We start from the raw sequence: 21,126 nt of genomic DNA, 5'->3' as shown, positions 1-21,126 counted from the left end.
GAGAGAGAGACTGAGAGAGTGGGGGAGGGGCAGAGAGAGAGGGAAACAGAATCTGAAGCAGGCTCCAGGCTCTGAGCTGTCAGCACACAGCCCAATGCGGGGCTTGAACTCACAAATCGTGAGATCATGACCTGTGCCAAAGTCCAACGCTTAACCGACTGAGCCACCCAGGAGCCCCTGAGTTGGATTTTTTTCTGTCTAGCACAGTAAAAAGGTGCTGATAACATGAGGATAGATATTCTACATATTCAATTTCACATTCTACTTTTTACACCAAGCATTATAATGGAAGAATTTGCAGTGGTTGAAAGCAACTGCCTCGGTTTAAGCCCACAGTTACCAGCTTTGTAACCTTGGGCGTATTACTTCACCTTGTTCATAAACCAGGCATAGTAACAACATGACTTCACAGGATTGTGTGAACGTTTAATTAACTCTTATAGGTAAAGCCCTAGAACGGAGCCCAGTTCCTAGCAAATGCTATAAAAGTGTTAGCTATTATTAGTTATTATTCCTAATTACAAAATCTTCATAAGGATCATTTTAATAGCTGAATAGATATTCGATATTTTACATGCCAACTGTCCTACTAACAGGCCAGTTTTCACTATTATGAACAACACTGCATTGAGCAACTTTGAGCAGAAAGCTTTCTCTATTTATGATTATTTCCTCAATGTATCACTAGTGAAAATACTGGCTCGGGGGCACCTTGGTGCCTCAGTTGGTTAAGTGCCTCCAACTTCAGCTCAGGTTATGGTCTCATGGTTCCTGAGTTTGAGCCCCACATTGGGCTCTCTGCGGTCAGCACAGTGCTCGCTTCAGATTTCTGCCTCCCTCTCTCTCTGCTCCTCCCCGTTTTCTCTCTCTCTCAAAATAAATAAACTTAAAAAAAATACTGGTTCAAAGAGTCTTTGATTCTCAAAGATTTAAGGAGACAGAATCTAGTCTTGTTATGAAGACTTTTTTGCACTTTATATAAATTAAGTTTCCCATATGCTTGTCTATAATCCTACCGCTGAACGTTCTCTGAATGTTTCTCTTGCTCACTACCCCGAACCTGGTATGGACTGGCACATAGTAGGAGTTCAATAGATATTTATTGATGAATGAACACATGTATGAATCAATACAGGTGGAGCCCCAAGAAGTGTTGGGATTCACTGACTTCTTACAATGCTACTGTACCTAGTCACTGGGTAATATCTCCTTGCCCTTGCCTTGCAGAGAAAATGGTAATGTTGCCTGTATTTAAAAGTTCTGCAGGTACTTTATGTACAAACTAAACCTATTTCTTAAAAGGACAAATGCCTGTGGGTGTTTATGAATATGAGTTTACAAGAAGGTGCTCATAGATTTGTAGCCGCTTGTTATCTTCCCTTCAGAGATGCTGAGAGTCTCCCATCCGTCGGGTATCTCCCCAAGGATTGCTGGTGCTTGATATTTCCCTATGGCAGACCCTCATCTTTGGCTTAAGGCTTTATAGCCTCTTAAGTGGAAATACTACAGGAAAAGTGAGACAGTTTATCTTAGAAATCGTTTATGCTCCTGAAATTTAACAAATGAAAGCACCTCCCAGACAAATTAAATCATGTATGCTAATAAGCGATAGAGAATTTGGGAATCTTGCAAAGAAAGGTGTCAGAAAATCCCTCAACGAATTTACAGCAATAACAGTGAGAATAGCAATGATTTAAAAAAAAAAAAAAAAAAAGGACAGTTACTGTTACTGAACCCTGACTGGGGCCAGACCACGTTCTAAGCACTTCCCAAGTACGATCTCATTTATCTGGCCAGGAACCCTGCAGAGTAGGAACCGCTATTATCACCATCTTACAAAAGGCCAAGTAAGTACTTGAGTCACGGCTGAGACAGTCAGGATGTAAACCCCAGGGTCTGCGTTCCTCATCACTGCACCAGATTTTTTTATTCTCATTTTACACAGAATAAAAGAAACTATCCGTGACCAAGGGATCCATTTGGTAAAATAATAGCAAGTTGTTTCAGAACTAACTCCAAAGGGGTCCACCTCTCCAAAGTTTCTTTTTTCAATGCAACAGTTTTGCTCCCCACAGGTACTGTGTTTGCTGAACGGTTCACTGTGTCTGTGGGCAGAATACTTCATCTCTGTGGGTGGCAACGAAAGAGTGAAGTATATTTCTGTAATCTCTTGGTGAAGAGGTGACATTCATATTTTTAATTAATTTCTTTTTAATCAATTTATTTATTAATTTATTTATTTATCTGGCAAGGGACTAGAGCACACCCTACTGGCCAGCTGATGGGAAATACAGCATTTGCTTGGGGGGGAAACGAAATGTTAAAATTTGAAGATAAAGTCAGGTTCATGTTCAAAAGAAACCCGAAAAGCATCGTCTTGCAAACATCCACATATCCAATTAACGTACGTACGGGACACTGAAAAGTTTCTGATAGTCATAAGTTCCAGAAATGGACTAGAACAAGAAATACAATGATCACCAATCACATCAAATGTTTGTTAAGGGAGAATCAGGTAAATGAAAAGTGGTTCAATTTAAATATAAACAACTATACATGCTATGGAGGCAGTTAAGCCATGGCCCTGACACTGAAACAAGAAAATGATCAGTTAAAACCAGTCTGTTCATGGGGCACCTGGGTGGCTCCGTCAGATAAGCATCCGACTCCTGATTTCGGCACAGGTCATGATCTCACAGTTCTTGAGTTCGAGCCCCACATGGGGTTCTGCGCTGACATGCAGAGCTTACTTGAGACTCCCTCCCTCTCTCTCTCTCTCTGCCCCACCACCCCAAAAATAAACATTAAAAAAAAAAGGCTGCTCATTCTTCATGGTCTGCATATCTGCAATATATACCACATACACTTTTCTTTTTTTTTTTTTCTTTTAGGGTAAAATCTAAGAAGGGGGAGGAGTATCCCTAACTACAGAAGGGAAAAAATGGAAGTTGTAAAGAAATCTTTTCCCGTGCAATTTTCCAAATGGCTGCTACAGTTGAAAGCTCAGAGGAGACGTCCACTGTGCTGTGGGACTCTTCGTGAATGAATCTCGGCTCTTATCAGCATGGATGTTTTATAGTAACCCACAAAGTTTATTGGATATATATCTGTGCCCAGATGTCTCCAAGCCATAAAGTGGCATACTAATAAATGACCTATAAGAAATGGAATCTTTCCATTGTCATGTTTTACTGCACATTCAGCCATAAATTAGTAAAAAAGGGAAAGTGCATGGTCACATTTATATCATGAATAGACAAAAGTAAATGCTCTAGAACTAAGAGGGTAATCCAGAAAGTGTCTCACTTTAAAACATTTAACTGTTTCTACGGTTAAGACAAAACCATCTATAATCAAGAAGAAAAACACCAAAATATGCATCTTCTGCAGGATTCAATAACATTCAAACATAAATTTGGATGGGTTGAAAGGCCCCTGTCCAGCATTGGTATTGCTAGACAAGAGAAAAAGGAACAAAATCTCTAGAAAAGCAGTATCTGTGATTCTACGGTTTCTGAGCCAGAACGTCCCCTTGTTCTCACTCCAAGGACAGCTTCTTCTTACACTGAGAAATGGCCAAGTGCAAAGGGACAATTTGGGTCAATGTGATGTAAGTCTAACATTTTAGATGTTATGTTTAGTTTTTTTCATATTAAAAAATAATCAGCTAATATAAATTCCTTGGGAAGTGCTTCAAAATTAAATGGACTGTGAGAGGTGGAAAAAAAAAAGTCTGACTTTCAGCTTCTCTCTTCTTGGAGACAATTTAAAACAAGTTAGGTTCAGTACAAAGAGGATATTTTCCCCCTAAAGCTCTAGTCTAGTGTTCTAATCTGTTAAAAATCAGTGAATGATCGCCTGATAAACACAATATGCTAATATTATTGCAAGCTGCTTAGCACCTTCCCTTTAAACTCTTCCCTAAATACAATATCATTGACAGGACAGTATTATTACAAAAGATCACCAATAGACTATTAGATAAAAGATTTGTGGGGTAGGAGTCTCCTCATGTAATTCAGCCACAGCCGAGAGAGCTATATTAAATGAACATAACTAGAAGCTAAATCCAGTAAACTATCAACTATAACTGGGTTTTCCCCCCAAACAAATAGACATAGCTGTTTATTTTGCGCGTTTTAACATAGATTAGAAGAGGGGCGCCTGGGTGGCTCTGTCAGTTCAGCGTCTGATTCTTGATCTCAGCTCAGGTCGTGATCTCACAGTGCGTGAGTTCGAGCCCCACATCGGGCTCTGGGCTGATGGTGTGGAGCCTGCTTGGGATTCTGTCTCTCCTTCTCTCTGCCCCTCCCCCCCGCTTTCTTTCTGTCTCTCTCTCTCTCTCAAAATAAATAAACTTCAAAAAATAAAATAGATCGGAAGAAAGAATGGATTAATCATATATTATACTCATGTGATTTTATGATTTTTGACAGCTTACCAAAACGGGACACCATACGGTTGACAACCGTAGAGCGAGTATCCCGTGAATCTTCTTTCTCTAAAGAAGGGGTGGGTTTGATGGTTGCTCTGGCAATTATCGCTGTTAATGAATAGGGGAATGGAAAAGCATGCCAATAAGGCCAAAGCACAAATTACAACTGTATTGTAGTGGCTTGAATTAGCGTAACGAGGGTTCCTTTCGGATGAAACTTGAGTTCATCTAGGTCCCCATTCAGTAAACGCTCTGCACTGTGAGGTCTGAAAAGATGTTCTCTGGCAAGTTCTCAGGCTAGTTCTTTTTATACACTGATAACAGCATATGGGTAAGTCTTAAACATAAATGACACCAAAATGGGGGAGAACAGTCTGGAGTTTCCGCACAGCAAAGAGCCTAATTTGGTTAAGAAAGCCAGAGAGTAGTTGTAACCGATTTCCATCATCCTAAAATAATAACTAAATCAATGGCAATAAGAGCATAAGTTGGTTGACCCGACTCAGGACCTATGACCCCAGAGCCCCCATAGACCAGAAAAAGCCCATCAGAAAGGAGAGGAGAGCTCTCTGCTAAACATGGGTTTGTCTTGCAACTGAGAGAGGGCAAAGGGATACTTCAGATTTGTGGGTGCGCGCGTGTGTGCGTGAAGCCCTTGAATTCAAAACTGGGCCTTTGAATCGAATTTAAAAGAATGTAAGTGAATAACAGGGGAGAAAAGGCAAATCGTTTCATGGAGTGCGTAAGTTAATAGTTAACCTGATAATGAGGTCAGAATCTCATTCTATGTGTTAAACTCCCCCAATTAGGTAGTGCTAACTGTGTAACTCTCGGGCACAATTGCTGAAACCAAGAAGGGGCTCTCCAAGACCAAGGAGGTCAGCCGGAGGTCTGTGGCCTCTACTTAAAGAGAGAGTACCATTCAGGGGACTGTTCCAGTTAAAACTGGAGGGTTTCTGTCTGTTTGCTTTTTTTCTTACTTTAGTTACTCTTGGTTTGTTATCATTTGTATTATTTATTTTTCGGTTAAACTATAAGCCTAAGTTGCATCACCTTCCAGGGGAGAAGCCTCCTCCTGCAGGCTTGCTGGTGTTTTGTCCTTGGGCATCGCCGGCTACCCGGATGCCCGGAGATGCGGAGAGCAGCGTGGGTCTAATAAGTAAACTCGAGATCGGAGACCGAGGGCGAGGCCCGGTTGGGGCTGGGGGCGCTCCTCCTGGAAGCCACGGGTCAACGGCCACCAGCGCCTGGCCTTGACTTTCAAACATGTGGTCGCAGGAGAGGTGGCCGGGCAGACCCGCGTTAGGAGGGCTCATGAAAGGCCCTCACCAGGGTGGCCACCCTGTCCCGCGCTGTGCCGCTCTGCCCCACGGTGTGCGACTCTGTCCCTCGACGCCCCACACCGTATCTCAATGTCCCGTGCTGCCCCACTCTGTCCACACCGTCCCTTGCGGTCCCTCCCACGCCTCGGCCCGCAGGCCTACGGTGCGCGCGGGCCTCCTGCTCGCAGAGGCTCCACTCGCCATGGCCGGGAGTCTGCGGCCACCCGGTCACCCCGCGGCGGCCGCCACGCGGACAGGGGAACACCCGCCAAACCCTCCCCGGGGCAGGAAACGACGGGAAACCCCGCTCGAGGCGCGGCGCCGCCTGCGGTTCGGGCGGAACGAGGCCGAGCTGCCCGCACACCTCACAGAAAAGTTCGATGTCAGGACTCCGGGGGAGGCTCGGCAGCTGCCGCTCTGACTGGGCAGAGCAAAGGCGCGGAGGCCTCCGAGGCCCAGAATCTTCCCCCTCGGAGACAAAGGCGGCGGCCCCGCCGGGCCGCGCGACGCCGGTGGACCCCGCGCCAGCGCCTGAGCCGCGGCATCGCCCCTTTAAGCGGCGCACGGCCCCGATTGGCCGCGCGGGGGAGGTGGGGCGCCGAGCGTCGACGTCACGGCCCCGCCACTTGCTATATAATGCGGCGTCGGCTACCGCGCCGACGGCGGCCGAGTGCGAGCGGGGAGCGCGAGCGGGGAGCGGCGGCCACAGAGCGGCGAGGCGCCTGCGCGGTGTCCGGGCCCCTGAGCCCGCGGCGCTGAGCCAGCCGGGACGGACATGCGCGGGAGGGCGCCGTGGGGCAGCGGCGGCTCCGCGGGGGTAAGGGGCCTGCGGGCTGGGGGTGGGGAGGGGAGGGGAAGGGAGGGCGGCGCCGCCCCACGCCCCCGCCCCGCCGGGCCCCCGCGCGGGGCTGCGGGCGGCTCCGGACTCTGGGCGGGTCCCCGGGGCGCCGAGTGGGTCGCCGCGACGCGGAGTCTCCCGGGACCGACGGCCGGCCGGCCGGCCGGGGGGAGGGGCCGGCCCGGGGGCGCTGCGTGGGGGCCGGGGCTGCGGGAGCGGCGGCCTCGGCGTCCTCCTTCCACAATGGGGCTGCGCTCCCCCTGCGCGCGCCGTGTGCCAGTCCGTCGCGTCCCGGACGCTGTGCTGGGGGATGGCCGGCCCCGCGGTCCCCCTGCTCGCTCTCTTCGGAGACGGTGGCTGTCGTCCCCGGCCGGGGTCCTTGAACCCCGCGGAGTAGTTCCGAGCCCCCCTCCGCCTGTCTCGGAATCGTGGTCCTTTGCTCTGAATTCTGCTTCCGAAGGAACGGGGAGTGCAGGGTTCTGGGTTCGGAACGTGAGTGCTCGGTGGGTGTTCCTGCGCGCGCGTGCGTGCGTGTGTGTGTGTGTGTGTGTGTGTGTGTGTGTGTGTGTATCACAGCCTCGTACAAATTAAATGACTTCTTAACCATGATTGGTGCTGTATTGGTGCTTGCTAGGTCTTTATTAGGATTTCGTCACTGCTTGAAAGAAACCAGTCTCTTCCCTGATAAAAAATATGAATAGATTGTTAGTCATAAACTCAAGTGCAGTCAGAATAGACTGTAGCTTTAAAAGAGATGTGTTGGTGACTTGAGGTACACCTGCAACACAGGTAGGGCCGGACTGGTTTCTAAGCAACTGTCAGAGGTGAAGAAAGGTGAGGTTAAAATGCCTTTTCTTCTTCTTTTTCTGAAGAACAGTGTTCTGCACGGTTTTCAACTTTTATAAATGTGTAAGAACGCAAAGGGTGTATGTTTGCTGAGAATACTGAAATATCTAAGTTCACCATACCAAGTCTTGCCTCCCCCCCCCCCCCACCATAATTATAGTTTTAAGCGAGGTTTTGCCCAAACCAGACAGGAGGAGGCCGGGTACCCATTTCGCTAAATGACCAAATTTTGCTGAGACAGAATAAAATTTGGTTTCTTGTTAATGGTGCTACGATTGGTTACCAGTATGTTATCAAATAGCATATTCCCATCTCCTCCAGATATTAGCAGATCTGGAGAGAAATACACACAGGTTTTAGCCTGAACTTCAGACACTCTTTTGTCATTCTCATTTCACACAGGCTTGTTTTCACCTGTGTGTTTCGTGGGTACTGGCTGATAGGTGCTAAGGTCCTGGACTAGGCATTTATAACCTAACATATATTAGACTGTAAACTCCTTCAGGGCAGGAACTCTTCCTTGTACGGCTTCTATCTCACGCAGCCTTGCGCATAGTTGATGGTTGATAACTAATTGCATGAAAGCACATTTTACGTCTTAAAGCTCAGCAGGATTGGACCAGTCACTGATAAGGGTGGAAAGCAGATCTCTTTATGGCTATTATGAAATGTCTGAATTATTCGTATTTTCAACAGATAGGTAAAATTACTGTTTGAGTGAATTGTTTTTCCTCCTTTCAGTTCACAATAGATCCTGCTCCCTCTTACCATGAGGTTTAATTACACTGTAGACTTGAGTTTTTGTGTGAAAACAACTCCTGACTGCTGCTTCTCAGAAGTTGAAGCAGATAATACTCCCTTTCAGCTAATACTAATGGTAGCTTTTAAAAGCAAGTTGCCTAAATTACAGGTACAATCTAACATGCTTGAAACTGACCTGAATGTCTACATACCATCAGGTTGCTTTAGAAAGGTGAGCAGAGGAGGGGAAGGTGGTGCCAAGGGTAATTCCAGGAATTTGAATGTCATCAGCTCCCTCTGCCAGAGAAACAGCTCTGCTTTTAATCTAAATAAATCTGAATTGGAACCTCATCATCAGGATTCCTTTCGCATCTTCTCGTGCTGGTGTTTGGCCATGCTTTGTACAAGCTAATGAATAACTCACTAGATCACTAGATAAACAAGATCCAGTTGTGGCTTTTCTGGCGTTATCCACACAGCATAAATGCATACTTTGGAAAGGTGGATAAAACTGGTGAGTTTCAGAGTTCTGAATGTTAGTTAGTTGCCAGCGGAACAGAGGAATTTGCTTTAAGGTAGGGAAAAGGTAGTGTGGCCTTCAGGTTCCAGAAGGGAAAAGGATTCTGCAATTTGGAGTCATTGTTGAGACTTCAATCCAATTCCACGTACTGACAAGTTGGGTAGCATTACTAAAAGAACAGTGTTCCAGGCCTAAGTGAGTGTATTTGCCAAACCCGGGCCTCTGGCTGTGCGAGTTTTAGCCCTTTTCCACTGCAGAGTGTCAGGGTTCAGCATTACGGAGGAAGCAGGAGGATGGTAAGGATGAGAAGACATTGTCCAGAGCTTTTATTGAGGATCCACAGAACATGAAATTGACCAGCTGGAGATTACTTAAAATACCATTTCCCTGTGCCTGGAATGCTCTTCTGACTCCTCGCATGGCTGCCTCTTTTTCATCCTTAAATTTCAGTTTAGAAAGTCACCTCAGAGAGGTCTGCCCTAACCGCCTGCGTACATCCGGTCTCCCTTCCTGATCCTCCCTTGGAAGTTATCACAATCGGAAATTGCTTGCTTGCTGGTTGTCTCCTCATTAGGTTGAGACTTCCTCAGGCAGCGGCCCTGTCTCCTTCACTAGCATAGCATCTACTCCAGAATAAGCATCTGATAACGACTTGTGAAAATAATTCATCCTTGCTTCCTAAGAATTTGGGAGTGAAACCCTGTGAGTGGAGTTCTGATCTCTGGTGATTGACTTGTGATGCCGTCTCGTACATTTCACTCGGCCATTCCTGCATCAGTTTCCCAAGAACATTGGCAGGAGAAGGGAGGTTGTTGCCTAAAGTGAAGGTGCTTTGGAGAGGAGAGGAGAGGCCTGGAAGGATCTCAGGAAGTGCTGGGTCATAGGGCAGAAGAGCCCCGATGGCCCTTCTGCGAACAGGAAGATGTTTTCACTTTCTCATCCGCAAAATGGACAGTGTCCTCCCTGCCTCCTCTTCCAGGGATGTTGTGGGGCTCAGGTGAGCTAATCAGAAAGTGCTTTGTAATTTGTAGCATGCTTTACAAATACAAGATATTCTGTTACTAAGTTCCAGACTTGAAAATAGAGCCTGATTATAATGCCATCACTGGGATCTGTGCTGGGAGAGTATATTAAAGGGAGGCCCATTGGGTATATTGTAATATCCCCTTTTTATGGGTGAAGACAGATCCGTGTGATCCCAGATATCATGTTGTAACGGGTTATGTAATGGTGGGGCGTCAGTGTATCATTAAAGATTGAGGGCTTCAAAAGAACTGCTTGAAGTGGTCACAGGATATAAGAGTGATACTTTCACCCGCCCTTCTAGAGGATGGGATAGGCCAGATCCACAGTTCATAACTTTCACAGGAGAATTTGAGGGAGGTGAAGTAAAATAGGAAATTTCACAGTCCACGGGTTACCCGAGAAAAACTAGTACCAGGCAGCAAATCCCCAGGACGGTCTGTCTGAGCCACCCTTAACATGAGCCTTGTAGTGGGTCAGACCTTATTCCCAGTCTGAAGAGCCTGAGGGGCGTGGAGGCCCAGCGGTGTGGTGGTGAGAGCCTGGCTTAGCTGTCAGCCCCACAGCTCACCAGCTATGACCCTGGAGCAAGTTACTCACCTCCCAAGTGCCTCCAGCCCCGCATCTGTAAATGAAGGTAATGGTAGTAACCCGCCCTACACGGTTGCTGAGAAGATTAAATAAGTTATACATATAAATTACCCAGAACAATGCCTGTCAGATGAGTTTATTATTCTTACTGGCTTTATGTTCATTGTAACAATCTGGAGTTACCCATTGGGTGACTCCAGTGCTCGTTAAGTAAATTTAAAGTTTTAAAGACTCCTTTCCCATCATTAGACTATTGTGCTCATTGTCATTAAGATTAGAATAGAACCCACGTATCTTTTCCATTTGGAAATCTATTATGTGTGTGTCTAAAAGGAATAATATTTTCCCATCCTGTGCGCGCGCGCGCGCTTGTGTGTGTGTGTGTGTGTGTGTGTATTGCTGCTGGTCGGGGCACTCTGTAGGAAGAGTTACAAAGGACAAGAGACTATCCCCGCTCTCGTACATTTCTGCCATTGCGCGAAGATTGTGTGGGACACTAAGTGAATCAAAAGGCTATTGATGACTATGGCAGTGGAACGAATAGGTTTTTTGTTAGTTTGCCGTTTCTTAAAATACTCAGCTAGAAAATACTCTGGATTATTCCAGAAATTAGGTCACTTAGCTTTGATTTCAACAGTCTGAAGATAAATTATTTTCCTTGTTGCCTCAGTTTTTACCACCTACAAGTGGGTCGTTCTGTGCTCCCACGCTGGAGGGAGGTGAGGACTGGAGCTGCAGGGGACAGAATGTTCCTCTCACCACGTAGAACCGTCTCCATCGCTGCTGAGACCGGCACGTTTACCTGGAATTCATGCAGGAGAATTCTAATTACATTTTATGTACTAACTTAATATAAAAGACATTAAGTTCTCTATGCTTTTGCTATGAAGGCCATTTATCCTTTCTGTGACAGCAGGGGACCACAAAGGAAATTTCTGAACCTCCCCCTTCACTCCCTTCGCCCAAATTACAGTCTGTTAAAGGGAAATCTGAGAAAAAGCCCGAGTTAGGGCCTTTGATTGTGAAGAGTCCTTTGCTAGTAAGTAAACTCAGATCACGCAGCACCCTAACTGTCGTAAACACCGAATGTGTTCGATGAATATTGAATCAGTAAGTTTCTCCTATTATTAATAAAAGTTACGGTTCTGTAAAATGGCTAAACTAAATGTTCAGTGTGTCAAATAGCTTGGGTGCTAGTGCTTTAGACACTGATCACAATAAAAGTCATGGGATTTTGTTTCGTTTTTAATGTTCTGAAAGGTGATTATTTTAGGCATTTTCAGACTGAAGATAAACACGCAGATGTTGGCTTATTTGGTTGGCTTATCCGAAATCATGGGATTTGTCATGCTCCAAAATCAGTTTCTTTTTACAAATTTTTGTCTCTAAGTAGGATTGTCTTTTATCTCCCTTGGTAAGGAAATAGTCGTGTAGGTAGTTGTTAAATAAGGTTGAAAAGACCCATTTATCACCCTGAATAAACAGAAATCAGGTTCTCAAACCAGATTGAGAGAAGGAAATTACATCACACTTTTAAATAAGGAAGCGCTGGGCAGAACTGGGTGAGTTGTATGACAAAAATGTGCCCCTCCCCCTCTTGTGGATTGCTTCTGAGATTTATTAATGAGATCTGGTGGCAAGGTAAACACATCTAGGTTACCCTCTGAAGGTAGCCTCGTTTAAAAAAAAAAAAGTTTTCGAAGTGACTTCCCTCAAGCTAAAGGCATGTGATTTCACCTTAATAAAGCATGTATGTATGCTCTGTGGTGGTAGCCTTTTTTGTTTTCTTTAAGGAAAGTGACCTTCAATTTAGCAACAAAAACAGGAGGTACAAAAAGGAAGAGTGTGGAAGAGAAGGTGAAATTCGTTATTCTCAGAAAGCTCTTCCCTGGTTGCTTAAGTAAATATACGGTAACAGAAACCAGTCTGCGAATGGTCCACTTTAGGTTTTGGAAATGAATTTAATGCAAATGCCTTGCCTGCTGCTTCCCTGAACTTGTTACATTATTATCAGGAGGTTTATCCCTTAGTTTGCTGATTTACAGTAAATGTGAATCTGTCCTGTCATTACTTTTTTAAAAACGAGATTAGTGTTTTCTCAGTATCGATTTAGTAAATATTTATTAGAAATGAATGACACCAGGACCTACCCAGGAGTGGAGGTGGGGGGAGGGTCCCAGAAGATTTGGAGGATGGGTAAGGAGTCAGGGCATGGCACAAAACAGCCCAAGAGTGGAGACCCCGCTGTGGCTTTTCAGAAGGGAAGTGGTGAGTGGAGAAGGTGGTGTGACAGATGGCCTCCAAGGACAAGGTGGATTCTGACAGATTTGGGGAAGACAGAAGCCGGAGTTTGAAAAAGGTGGGTCAGGGTCTGCCTTGTTTTAAAGGCCATAACCTGAAGGGCTTTGATTTAGAAGCCCTTGAAGATTTTTGAGCAGTGTCTGAATTTGAGCTCCAGTTCAGGAATATTGATCTGGTCCTGGTGTGTAGGCTGGGTTAGGTATTTTCACACGCAGGGCAGTGTGGTTCCAGTGAGCGGAAGGAAGACGGGTTTGAGAAGCTGCATGGAAATAGGCTATGGAACTTGGTCGTTGAATGTATACCTGTGACTAGGTTAAGAATGGTGCCTGTGGAAGCTTGATCCTCCGATCCTCACAGACCCCCAACTGGTTTGGGAAGGGGGATGGGGTGTGAAGTAAGGGACAGGAGTTCGGTCTGTAGAGTTGCAGATGCCAGAGGACCGTCCAAGTGGAAAGATAATCACCAGACAATAGGAAATGCAAAGTGGAAGCTTGAGCCAGGGCTGGAGTGGAGATTCAGGAGAGGGAGGAGCTGTCTGGTAGAGTTGGAGCCATCGCAGTGGATCAAAACTGGGGGGGGGGGGGGGGGGGGGGGGGGGGGGCGAGGGTTGCGAGGAGAGAAAATAGAGGGAGGGCTGCCGCAGGAAACAGATGGTTTTAGGGGATATTCTATTTTGTCTTGAAGTTTTTAAAAAAAGTGATGTTAATAAGAAAAAGTCGTTCATATCTGGGATTGCTATTTAACTGACTAGTTGATGGATTTTAGGAAAGTTCTTACACCCAAGGTCATTTAGGTCCCATCCTACACCGCGCTGCCTGCGTGCACATTCGCCTTCCTACTTTGTGTTTCGTCCAAGAATGCCATCTTGTACTTAGAGACTGATCTGCGCGCGTACGCGTGTTTCTGCCGTTGGAGATTGCCTAATGAATTGTCAGGTAGACTTAGTTTGACAGTCACACTGGAACAAGATTCGAAACACTGGCTCAGTGGTGTTTCTTTTTGACTCGACGTTGACCTGGCTGATCTTCCCCTAGGAGGAGTGCATATGGAAGGCTTGGGGAGTTCGGAGGGAGGCGGGGAAGAGGTGGCTTCCTGCCTCCGCTGGCTTCCCCAGGAACACGCAGGAAACGCTTGCTCCCAAACCTACGGCACGTCCCCCTTCCCGAGTCTGCAGTTGGAAGTTATTTTCCAAAAGAGAACACGAAGCTCGCTTCTCCGAGCAGCAAGTAGGAAGTCCGGACAGTTTCATAACATGGCCCATTCACAATTCCCCATTGAAATGTGGAGGCAGGGTCACCTTCTATGAATACACAAAGACACTATTGTGGTCAGAAGTGAGCTGGCTTAGTGAACACAATTCTTTTTATACTAAAAAAATTTTTTGCTTAAGAAAGCTAACAAGTCGGTGATGGGAACAATGAATAAAAAATAACTTTCGAGAACGTATACGAAATTTTCAGGGGCCACTGAAATGTGAGTTTAGAATTCCGAGGCCATTCCAGCAGAGGCGATAGTTACACAATCATTCTGTTGAAAGCTAAGATTTAGATGGCATTAGGAGGCTGACACACAGTAATTACGGGAGCACTTGCTGGCCTGCAGACAGGTGGGGGTTGGGCCTCCAGAATCCCCCGCAGCATTTTCCTGTAATCTGGATGAGTGATCTCCAAACGTGTGCTTTCAAACTACTTAAATACCATATTCTTCTTCCTATCTGGCCTTTCGTTTTTGCATCACCCTGGATGCTTGCCCCGTGGTCTTGCCCCAGCTTGCGGGGCGCTGGGGGAAAGCGCCACATACCTACAGGCCAGGTGCCTGGAGGGAGCCCCAAGCAGTGTTTTCTAAAAATGGGTTTTCAAAAAAAATTTTTTTGTAGATTTCCTTAATCCAGGTGAGGTAAGAACACACGTGTTTGATTTCAATCCTCTAAAGACCAAAAATGACAAATCAAAAGACGACCTGCCACTAACTTAGATTTCTTAAATGGCGGGTGGTGGTTTTTTTCCCCCTGTTCTTAATCCTGTATCTTTGAGCAACGGATCACAGAAAAAGGATGCTTGACTCTTTGAAATAATGTTTGAAACCTATTTAAGTCTCTGCCTAACGTATCGAAGCAGCTGGCTTTAGGAGGGTAAAAAGGTGAGGACCAGTGACCAGGACCCATCTGCACTTTGTCCCTGAAACATTGCTGCTGGCTCTCCATTTCCTTTTGCGTGAAAACCAAACGGTAAACACTCGCAGACTATGTTTTAGCTCTGTAGCTAAAAAAAAAAAAAAAAAAAAGACTGTGCTTTATTCATTGTAGACATTGGATGCTGACGATGGTAAAAATCAGATGGGGTCGGGTAGTCATCGTCCAGCGAGCATTCACCTCTTGAGCACTTCTGGTGTTCCAGGTAGTGATGATCGGGACCCAGCCTCTTTCCTGGACTTGCAGTCTAGCGGGTGACAGATTTGTCCATACAACAACAACAAAATGGCCCGCGTACCCCCTCCACCGCGGACGTGCCGCTCATCTGAGTCACCCGGGTCCTCGGCACACCACCCGGCTCTCGGGGGGCGCACACATGCCCGGTGAGAGAAGGGGAAAGCCTCGCCAGGTGGCTGTGCACGTCCCAGAAGGGGTCAGCGTTGCACAGAGAGTTGACACATTGCGTCCTAGTGTCTACAAGAAAAAAGTCTCGACTGGCTATAAGCAAACATGAATATCTGAGGAAAGCGGAGATGGATGCTAACGAACCCTTCTAGAAAGAGGGTGTGGGGCCTGGGGGACCGCAGACACTGGCCATCTGACAAGGGCGAGGGCCCTCACACTGAGGCCCTCCTAGATTGAGGAAAAGGCGCCTGCTTCACCTCTGTAATCCTTGCCTTGCAGCGAGGCAAGACTCGGATCCCCAGGCACTTCGTACACAAGAATGTGAAGAATGTGCCTTTAAGTTTGTCTTTCTAGAGGGAGGAGGAAGCTGTCCAGTCCTCCGACAAAGCTAGTGGCCTTGCAGAACTTGATTTTTACAGGATAATGGAAATTAGTATCTTCACCTGGAACTCTTTCTTTATTCTCGAACAGGCAGTACCTGGAGAATTTGTCCTCCCGGGGCCAAGCCTGAAATACAGCCTGCAGACAGCTGCCAGGCAGGGGGGTAACCTGGGGCCGCAGTAGGATCTCTCGTTCTGTCGAAGCTCTGGGTTTTAGTGAACGTTCGAGCCGCAGTACTGAACGCAGTAATTTCTGAGATCGCTTTGTTGGCTGGGGGGACGGCGAGCCCCATGGCCGTGACCTCCGCACCCTGGAAGGTCGGATGGGAAGTTAGAGAACTGCGTGCTGGGGACAAGTGAGCGCGATGTGCTGTGTAGCTGCCTGGCCGCAGTGGGAGTCCGCTGTTGCCCGTCGTACGTTATAGCTCACTTTGCTGAAAACGTTTCAAAGCTTTGATTAGTATTTCCCCCCAAAATTGTTCTTAATGTCTCCATTTAAGTACCATCATGAGAAGTGAGAATTCGCTCATGCAAAGATGTCGGAATTGAATGAGCGCCTGTCACTACGTTTTTCTGCCCGGCGTCCCCTGAAGTTCTCTGGTACTAGCTAGTGTGGGTATTTCGGAATTGTTTATTCTCTCGTCTTTTTGTCATCCCCACCCCTAGGGACCTCGAGCTGCTGGTTGGTGACAGATCCCTAGGCGTCCCCAGTGAGGAGACCTCCAGAGTAAGGCACAATGTCCACAGCAGGAGTTGCTGCCCAGGAGATTCGAGTCCCGTTGAAAACCGGATTCCTGCACGATGGCCAAGCCTTGAGGACCGTGAGGGCCTGCTGGGGCGGCCGCGGCGAGTTTGAAAAGTGAGTGCGGGACGGAACGTCCCCTGGAATCTCCCAGCCCGTGATTTTAAAACAAGACCGAGAATATGGTGGCTACTCACTCACGATCAAGGTGTTTTTCCTTCCCTTTCAGTCACTTTTTGAACATCGACCCGATAACCATGGCCTACAGCCTCAACTCTTCGGCCCAGGAGCACCTCACATCTCTTGGTACGTGTCCTGAAACTCCACGGGGAGGGAGCTGGTGCTTCAAGGGGAAGTTGACAGTGGGGATGATGCTGGTGCGTCCTCCGGGCTCCGGGGTGACTTTTAAGCGAGAAAGCCACCTGAACTATTTCCAGCAGTAGCCTGACCCCTAGTGGCGGCAGGTTCTGAAGAGAACGCGTTGGGCCCTCAGCCTCCCCGCCTCCACCCTGACTCACCGATGCCCTGGCGACCTGGGTGCAGAAGCGCCGTCGTCGTTCACAGTCAGCGGGTTCTCAGCCCGGCTCTGTTCCACGTTTAACTTGTGGAGACCTTGGGCCAGATCCCTCCCCTTTCTTACTGGTGTTGGATCCCCGTGTGAGGGAGATCAGGGAGTGTACGTGTGGATGAACACTTGCGAGGGTGTTCTCTGCCGTCCGGTGCTTGTGACGTGAGCGCTGTGGTCCTTAGATTTTTGTCAAGAGCGCGTAGTGCATCGCAGGCAGGTCCACACTCTCCTAATGCCGTGACGGCTCCAACCGTGAGGACCCGGTCTTATCTCCCTCACAGCCTGCGTGCCTCGTACTGTCGCGTCTCTTAAATGGCTAGGCCGGTGTGGTGTGGTATTCACGTAAATTATATGCTGCTCCCTTCTGCGAATTTTGCGCACGTCACCAGACCTGCCCGAGATGTGTGGGTGTGCACCGTGCACACGGCCAAGGAAGATAGAAGAGATAATTTGTTCTTTGAACCAGATCATGTGCATTAGCAATCTTCTGGCCTCTAATTACACCTGTGGCCGTCGCCTGGGTGTCCTCGGGACTGCCGCGACCGAGCGTCGGATACCCCAGCAGAAAGCTGCCGGAGCCCGGGCGGCTGGGGAGGGCACGGCGGCTCTTTGGCTAACCTCTGTCTCGTGCATTCCAGGGCGCGCTGCGGCGTCCGCAGCAAGGAGCGGCAGCCACTTTGCAGAGCACGGCCCCTCCCAGAAGCCCAGCTTGGCCCCTCTTATCATTCCCCCGGGCGAGCACCCGGGACCGCGGGAAGAGGAGCGAGTCGCGTGTGGTTTTAGGAAACTCTCGGTGAACGGCGTGTGTGCTTCCCCCCCTCCGCTCACACCCATAAAGAGCCCCCCTTCCCCCTTCCCCTGCACGGCCCTCTGTGAACGCGGTTCCCGGCCCCTCCCGCCACTGCCCATCTCCGAAGACCTCTCTCTGGACGAGACAGACTGCGAGGTCGAGTTCCTAACCAGCTCGGACACGGACTTCCTCTTGGAAGACTGTACGCTTTCTGGCTTCAGATACGATGTTCCTGGCAGGCGAAGCTTCCGTGGGTGTGGACAGATCAACTACGCGTATTTTGATACCCCAGCTGTCTCCGCGGCAGATCTCAGCCAGGCGCCTGAGCAGAATGGAGGTGTGCAAGATTCAAATCCTCCTCTGCCTCAGACCCACCGGAGATTAAGAAGGTCTCATTCGGGACCAGCTGGATCCTTCAACAAGCCGGCCATCAGGATATCCAGCTACATCCACAGAGCTTCTCCGAACTCCGACGAAGACAAACCCGAGGTGCCCCCCAGGGTCCCCATTCCTCCTCGGCCCGTGAAGCCAGATTACAGAAGGTGGTCGGCGGAAGTCACTTCCAGCACCTACAGCGATGAAGACCGGCCTCCCAAAGTACCACCGAGAGAACCGTTATCACGGGGTAACTCCCGCACGCCAAGCCCCAAAAGCCTTCCGTCTTACCTCAATGGGGTCATGCCCCCCACGCAGAGCTTTGCCCCTGACCCCAAGTATGTGAGCAGCAAAGCTCTGCAGAGACAGAACAGCGAAGGGTCTGCCAGTAAGGCTCCCTGCATCCTGCCCGTCATCGAAAACGGGAAGAAGGTGAGCTCGACACACTATTACCTACTACCTGAGAGACCGCCGTACCTGGACAAGTTTGAAAAGTTTTTCCGGGAAGCAGAGGAAGCAAACTCAAGCACCCACACCCAGCCGCTGTCTGCTGACCGCGGTACAGCCTCGGCCGCAGAAAAGCTGGACTCCAAGACAAGACTGGACCTGGGGGGCCACGTGAGGCGTAAACACTCGTCCTACGTGGTTTCTCCTTAGGCTTCGGCGTCGCGGGTCAGCGGGGGTTCCGTGGGAGCGAGTGGCTCCCCCGCCGCCCTCCAGGCCGGTTGAGGTTCGCAGGAAGAGGTCTCGGATTGCAGAACAAAACAGTTGAACCCTCCGTCTTAGAAAGGGTAGGGGCGGTCGCGGGGCGATCTCGGGCCAAGAATCCCCGATCGTGCCGGCGTTGGAGAAAAGTCTGTTCCGGTCCGTAATTTAAAAGTGGGCGGGCAGGCAGGGAAGGCTGGGGAACCTTGGACATGTGCATATATTATAGGCCTGTGTAGAAACTCGTGCTGTAACCATAGACCGTAGCTGCAGGGTAACCAATTAGTTGCTACCTTAGAGTAATACATATTCAAGATGGTAAAAGCTGGGGGGCAACTCCTGACTGAAAATTGAGCGAATGGAAGAAAACACAGTATTGTTTAGATCAGAATCATTAAAAAAAAAAAAATTTTTTTTTAAAGTTAGTTTAGTAACTTTGAAGCATTCAGGCTCCTGGGCCCTGTGATGTTCTCCTTTAAACTTTGCAAGCAGCCTTTGTCCCCCAGGGCAGGGCGCAGTCCCTGCCGAGGCTCTGCCTGCCCAGCCTAAGAGTCACCCCAAGACCCGGCTCCTTCCGTTCCATTCCAGGGAGGACAGCAGCATATCTGGCAGCCACACGTGCCCTGCTTCTCGAAAGATGCGAAGCTAACAGAATTCGCACGTCCGTTCTCCTTACGGTCCCTGCTCTGTTCTGCCCGCCACGGTGGCCCGGTCTGGCATGCGCCTCGCAGCCACAGGGGCACCGCGTTAGACTCCCCTGGACCGGCAGACCGGTCGCCAGGGCTCCGGGCGTCCCGTTGAAGCGATCGTGAAACCACTGGCCACGTGACAGAGTCCCTGGGGGGGGCCCGTGTTGTGTTTCCGTGTCGGTTTCCGTAGACTGTGTGAATGAACATGGACAACGCAAGCTGGCCTTGTGTTGCTGGTTCCCGTTCAGTATTTCCTGGGGGTGGTGTGCCTTCCACGTAAAACGCTTTTGCCCGGTAGCGCAGTGTGTTTTAATGCCACAGGCCGCGTCCGCGTCGCTCCGCTTTGGAGACCCTCCCGGCTGCCGCTTCCCTTGGATTCCGTGAGACCCGCAGCCTGCGCTCAGACACCCGCGTGCTTCGATGCATGTATCTTGTGTAGACAAGCACAAAAGAGAAGGTGCTCACTAACGGAGGTACATTACTGCAATGTTCTCTTAACAGTTAAACAAGCTGTTTACAATTCAAACTGCTGAATATTTGAGCTATTTAAAGCTTCTATTTTAGTATGAACTACATGAAGGTTGAGACATGCTTTAGAAAAATGCACTGATTTCTGCATTATGTGTACAGTGTTGGACAAAGGATTTTATTCATTTTTGTTGCATTATTTTGAATATTGTCTTTCCATTTTAATAAAGTTATAATACTATTTATGACACCGTTAACCGCGTTTCTTGCCTAAGCTCTTCTATAAAAGTTGATGTCTCCGGTACGTTCACAACCATTACCGTCTTTAAGCACAAGGGAAAGTTTTTTTGCAGCCTCATAAATGCTTGAAATTTATGGTTGGTCCCTAAAATGAAAGTAACTTGAGCAATTAATGTTTAATATTATACGAATGCACAGTGAAGACGGCTGGCTGGGCTGTCCGTATTTCCCTTTAACAGTTCAGAAAGGGAGCAAGGGGCAGATGCCGGGGTGTCCCTGTCAAAGCAGGTCCTGCCTGGGGAGGGGCTCCCCCGTCAAGGGGAACGTATGGAAGAAACGAGCATAGATACAAACTGGACGTGACTTTGAGTTTCAGGACTAGGTCCGGGTTGTCGGGGGCCCTTGGGAGGCTCTGCTTCTTGCTTGATGTGAGGCCACCAAAGGAACCCCAGCCTGTCCTGGCCTCTCACAAAGAGGACGGACCTGCTTCTCGCAGCTTCCAGGTGCAGGAGGAAGCTGGGCCTCTGTGCTTGAGGGCGCCCTCCCCAGTGCCGTGGGGCTCTGCGCCCGGCTCCCCCCTCTCCTGGGCCCTGTAGCCAAAACCCAGCTGCTCCTCCCACTCCCCAGGCTGCTGGGCAATATGGTGAAGCTCTCCATGACCTTAATTGAACTTGGTATCCTCCACAGTCAGGAGTGAGGACTCGGAGGTCAGTGAGCTGGGCTGGAAGGCCACCTCCACCTCCGTCTGTGTTGGGCAGATTCTTTTCATTATTTTTCTAATGTTTATTTTTGAGAGTGCGAGCAGGGGAGGGATGGGGTAGGGGTGGACAGAGGATCCAAAGCGAGCTCTGCGCCGACAATAGCCCCATGTGGGGCTCGAACTCACAAACCAGATCGTGATCTGAGCCGAAGTTGGACGCTTAACCAGCTGAGCCACCCAGGTGCCCCAGTGCTGG

General features: G+C 48.6%; 1 protein-coding gene across 1 annotated transcript; it reads left to right on the top strand.

Moving 5' to 3' along the window:
* Positions 1 to 6,426: 6,426 nt before the first annotated feature.
* On the top strand, positions 6,427 to 20,537 carry ERRFI1 (ERBB receptor feedback inhibitor 1). The gene is made up of 4 exons (XM_042996356.1): positions 6,427 to 6,574; positions 16,260 to 16,452; positions 16,565 to 16,641; positions 17,542 to 20,537. Exons 2-4 carry the CDS (start codon positions 16,331 to 16,333, stop codon positions 18,723 to 18,725), a joined length of 1,383 nt encoding a protein of 460 aa, XP_042852290.1. The 5' UTR covers positions 6,427 to 6,574; positions 16,260 to 16,330; the 3' UTR covers positions 18,726 to 20,537.
* The last annotated feature ends 589 nt before the right edge of the window (positions 20,538 to 21,126 follow it).

This window comes from Panthera tigris, chromosome C1 (genome assembly GCF_018350195.1).
Source record: "Panthera tigris isolate Pti1 chromosome C1, P.tigris_Pti1_mat1.1, whole genome shotgun sequence".
Taxonomy (NCBI): domain Eukaryota; kingdom Metazoa; phylum Chordata; class Mammalia; order Carnivora; family Felidae; genus Panthera; species Panthera tigris.
The sequence above is the reverse complement of the archived record's forward strand: the minus strand, read 5'-3'. Positions and strand labels throughout refer to the sequence as shown.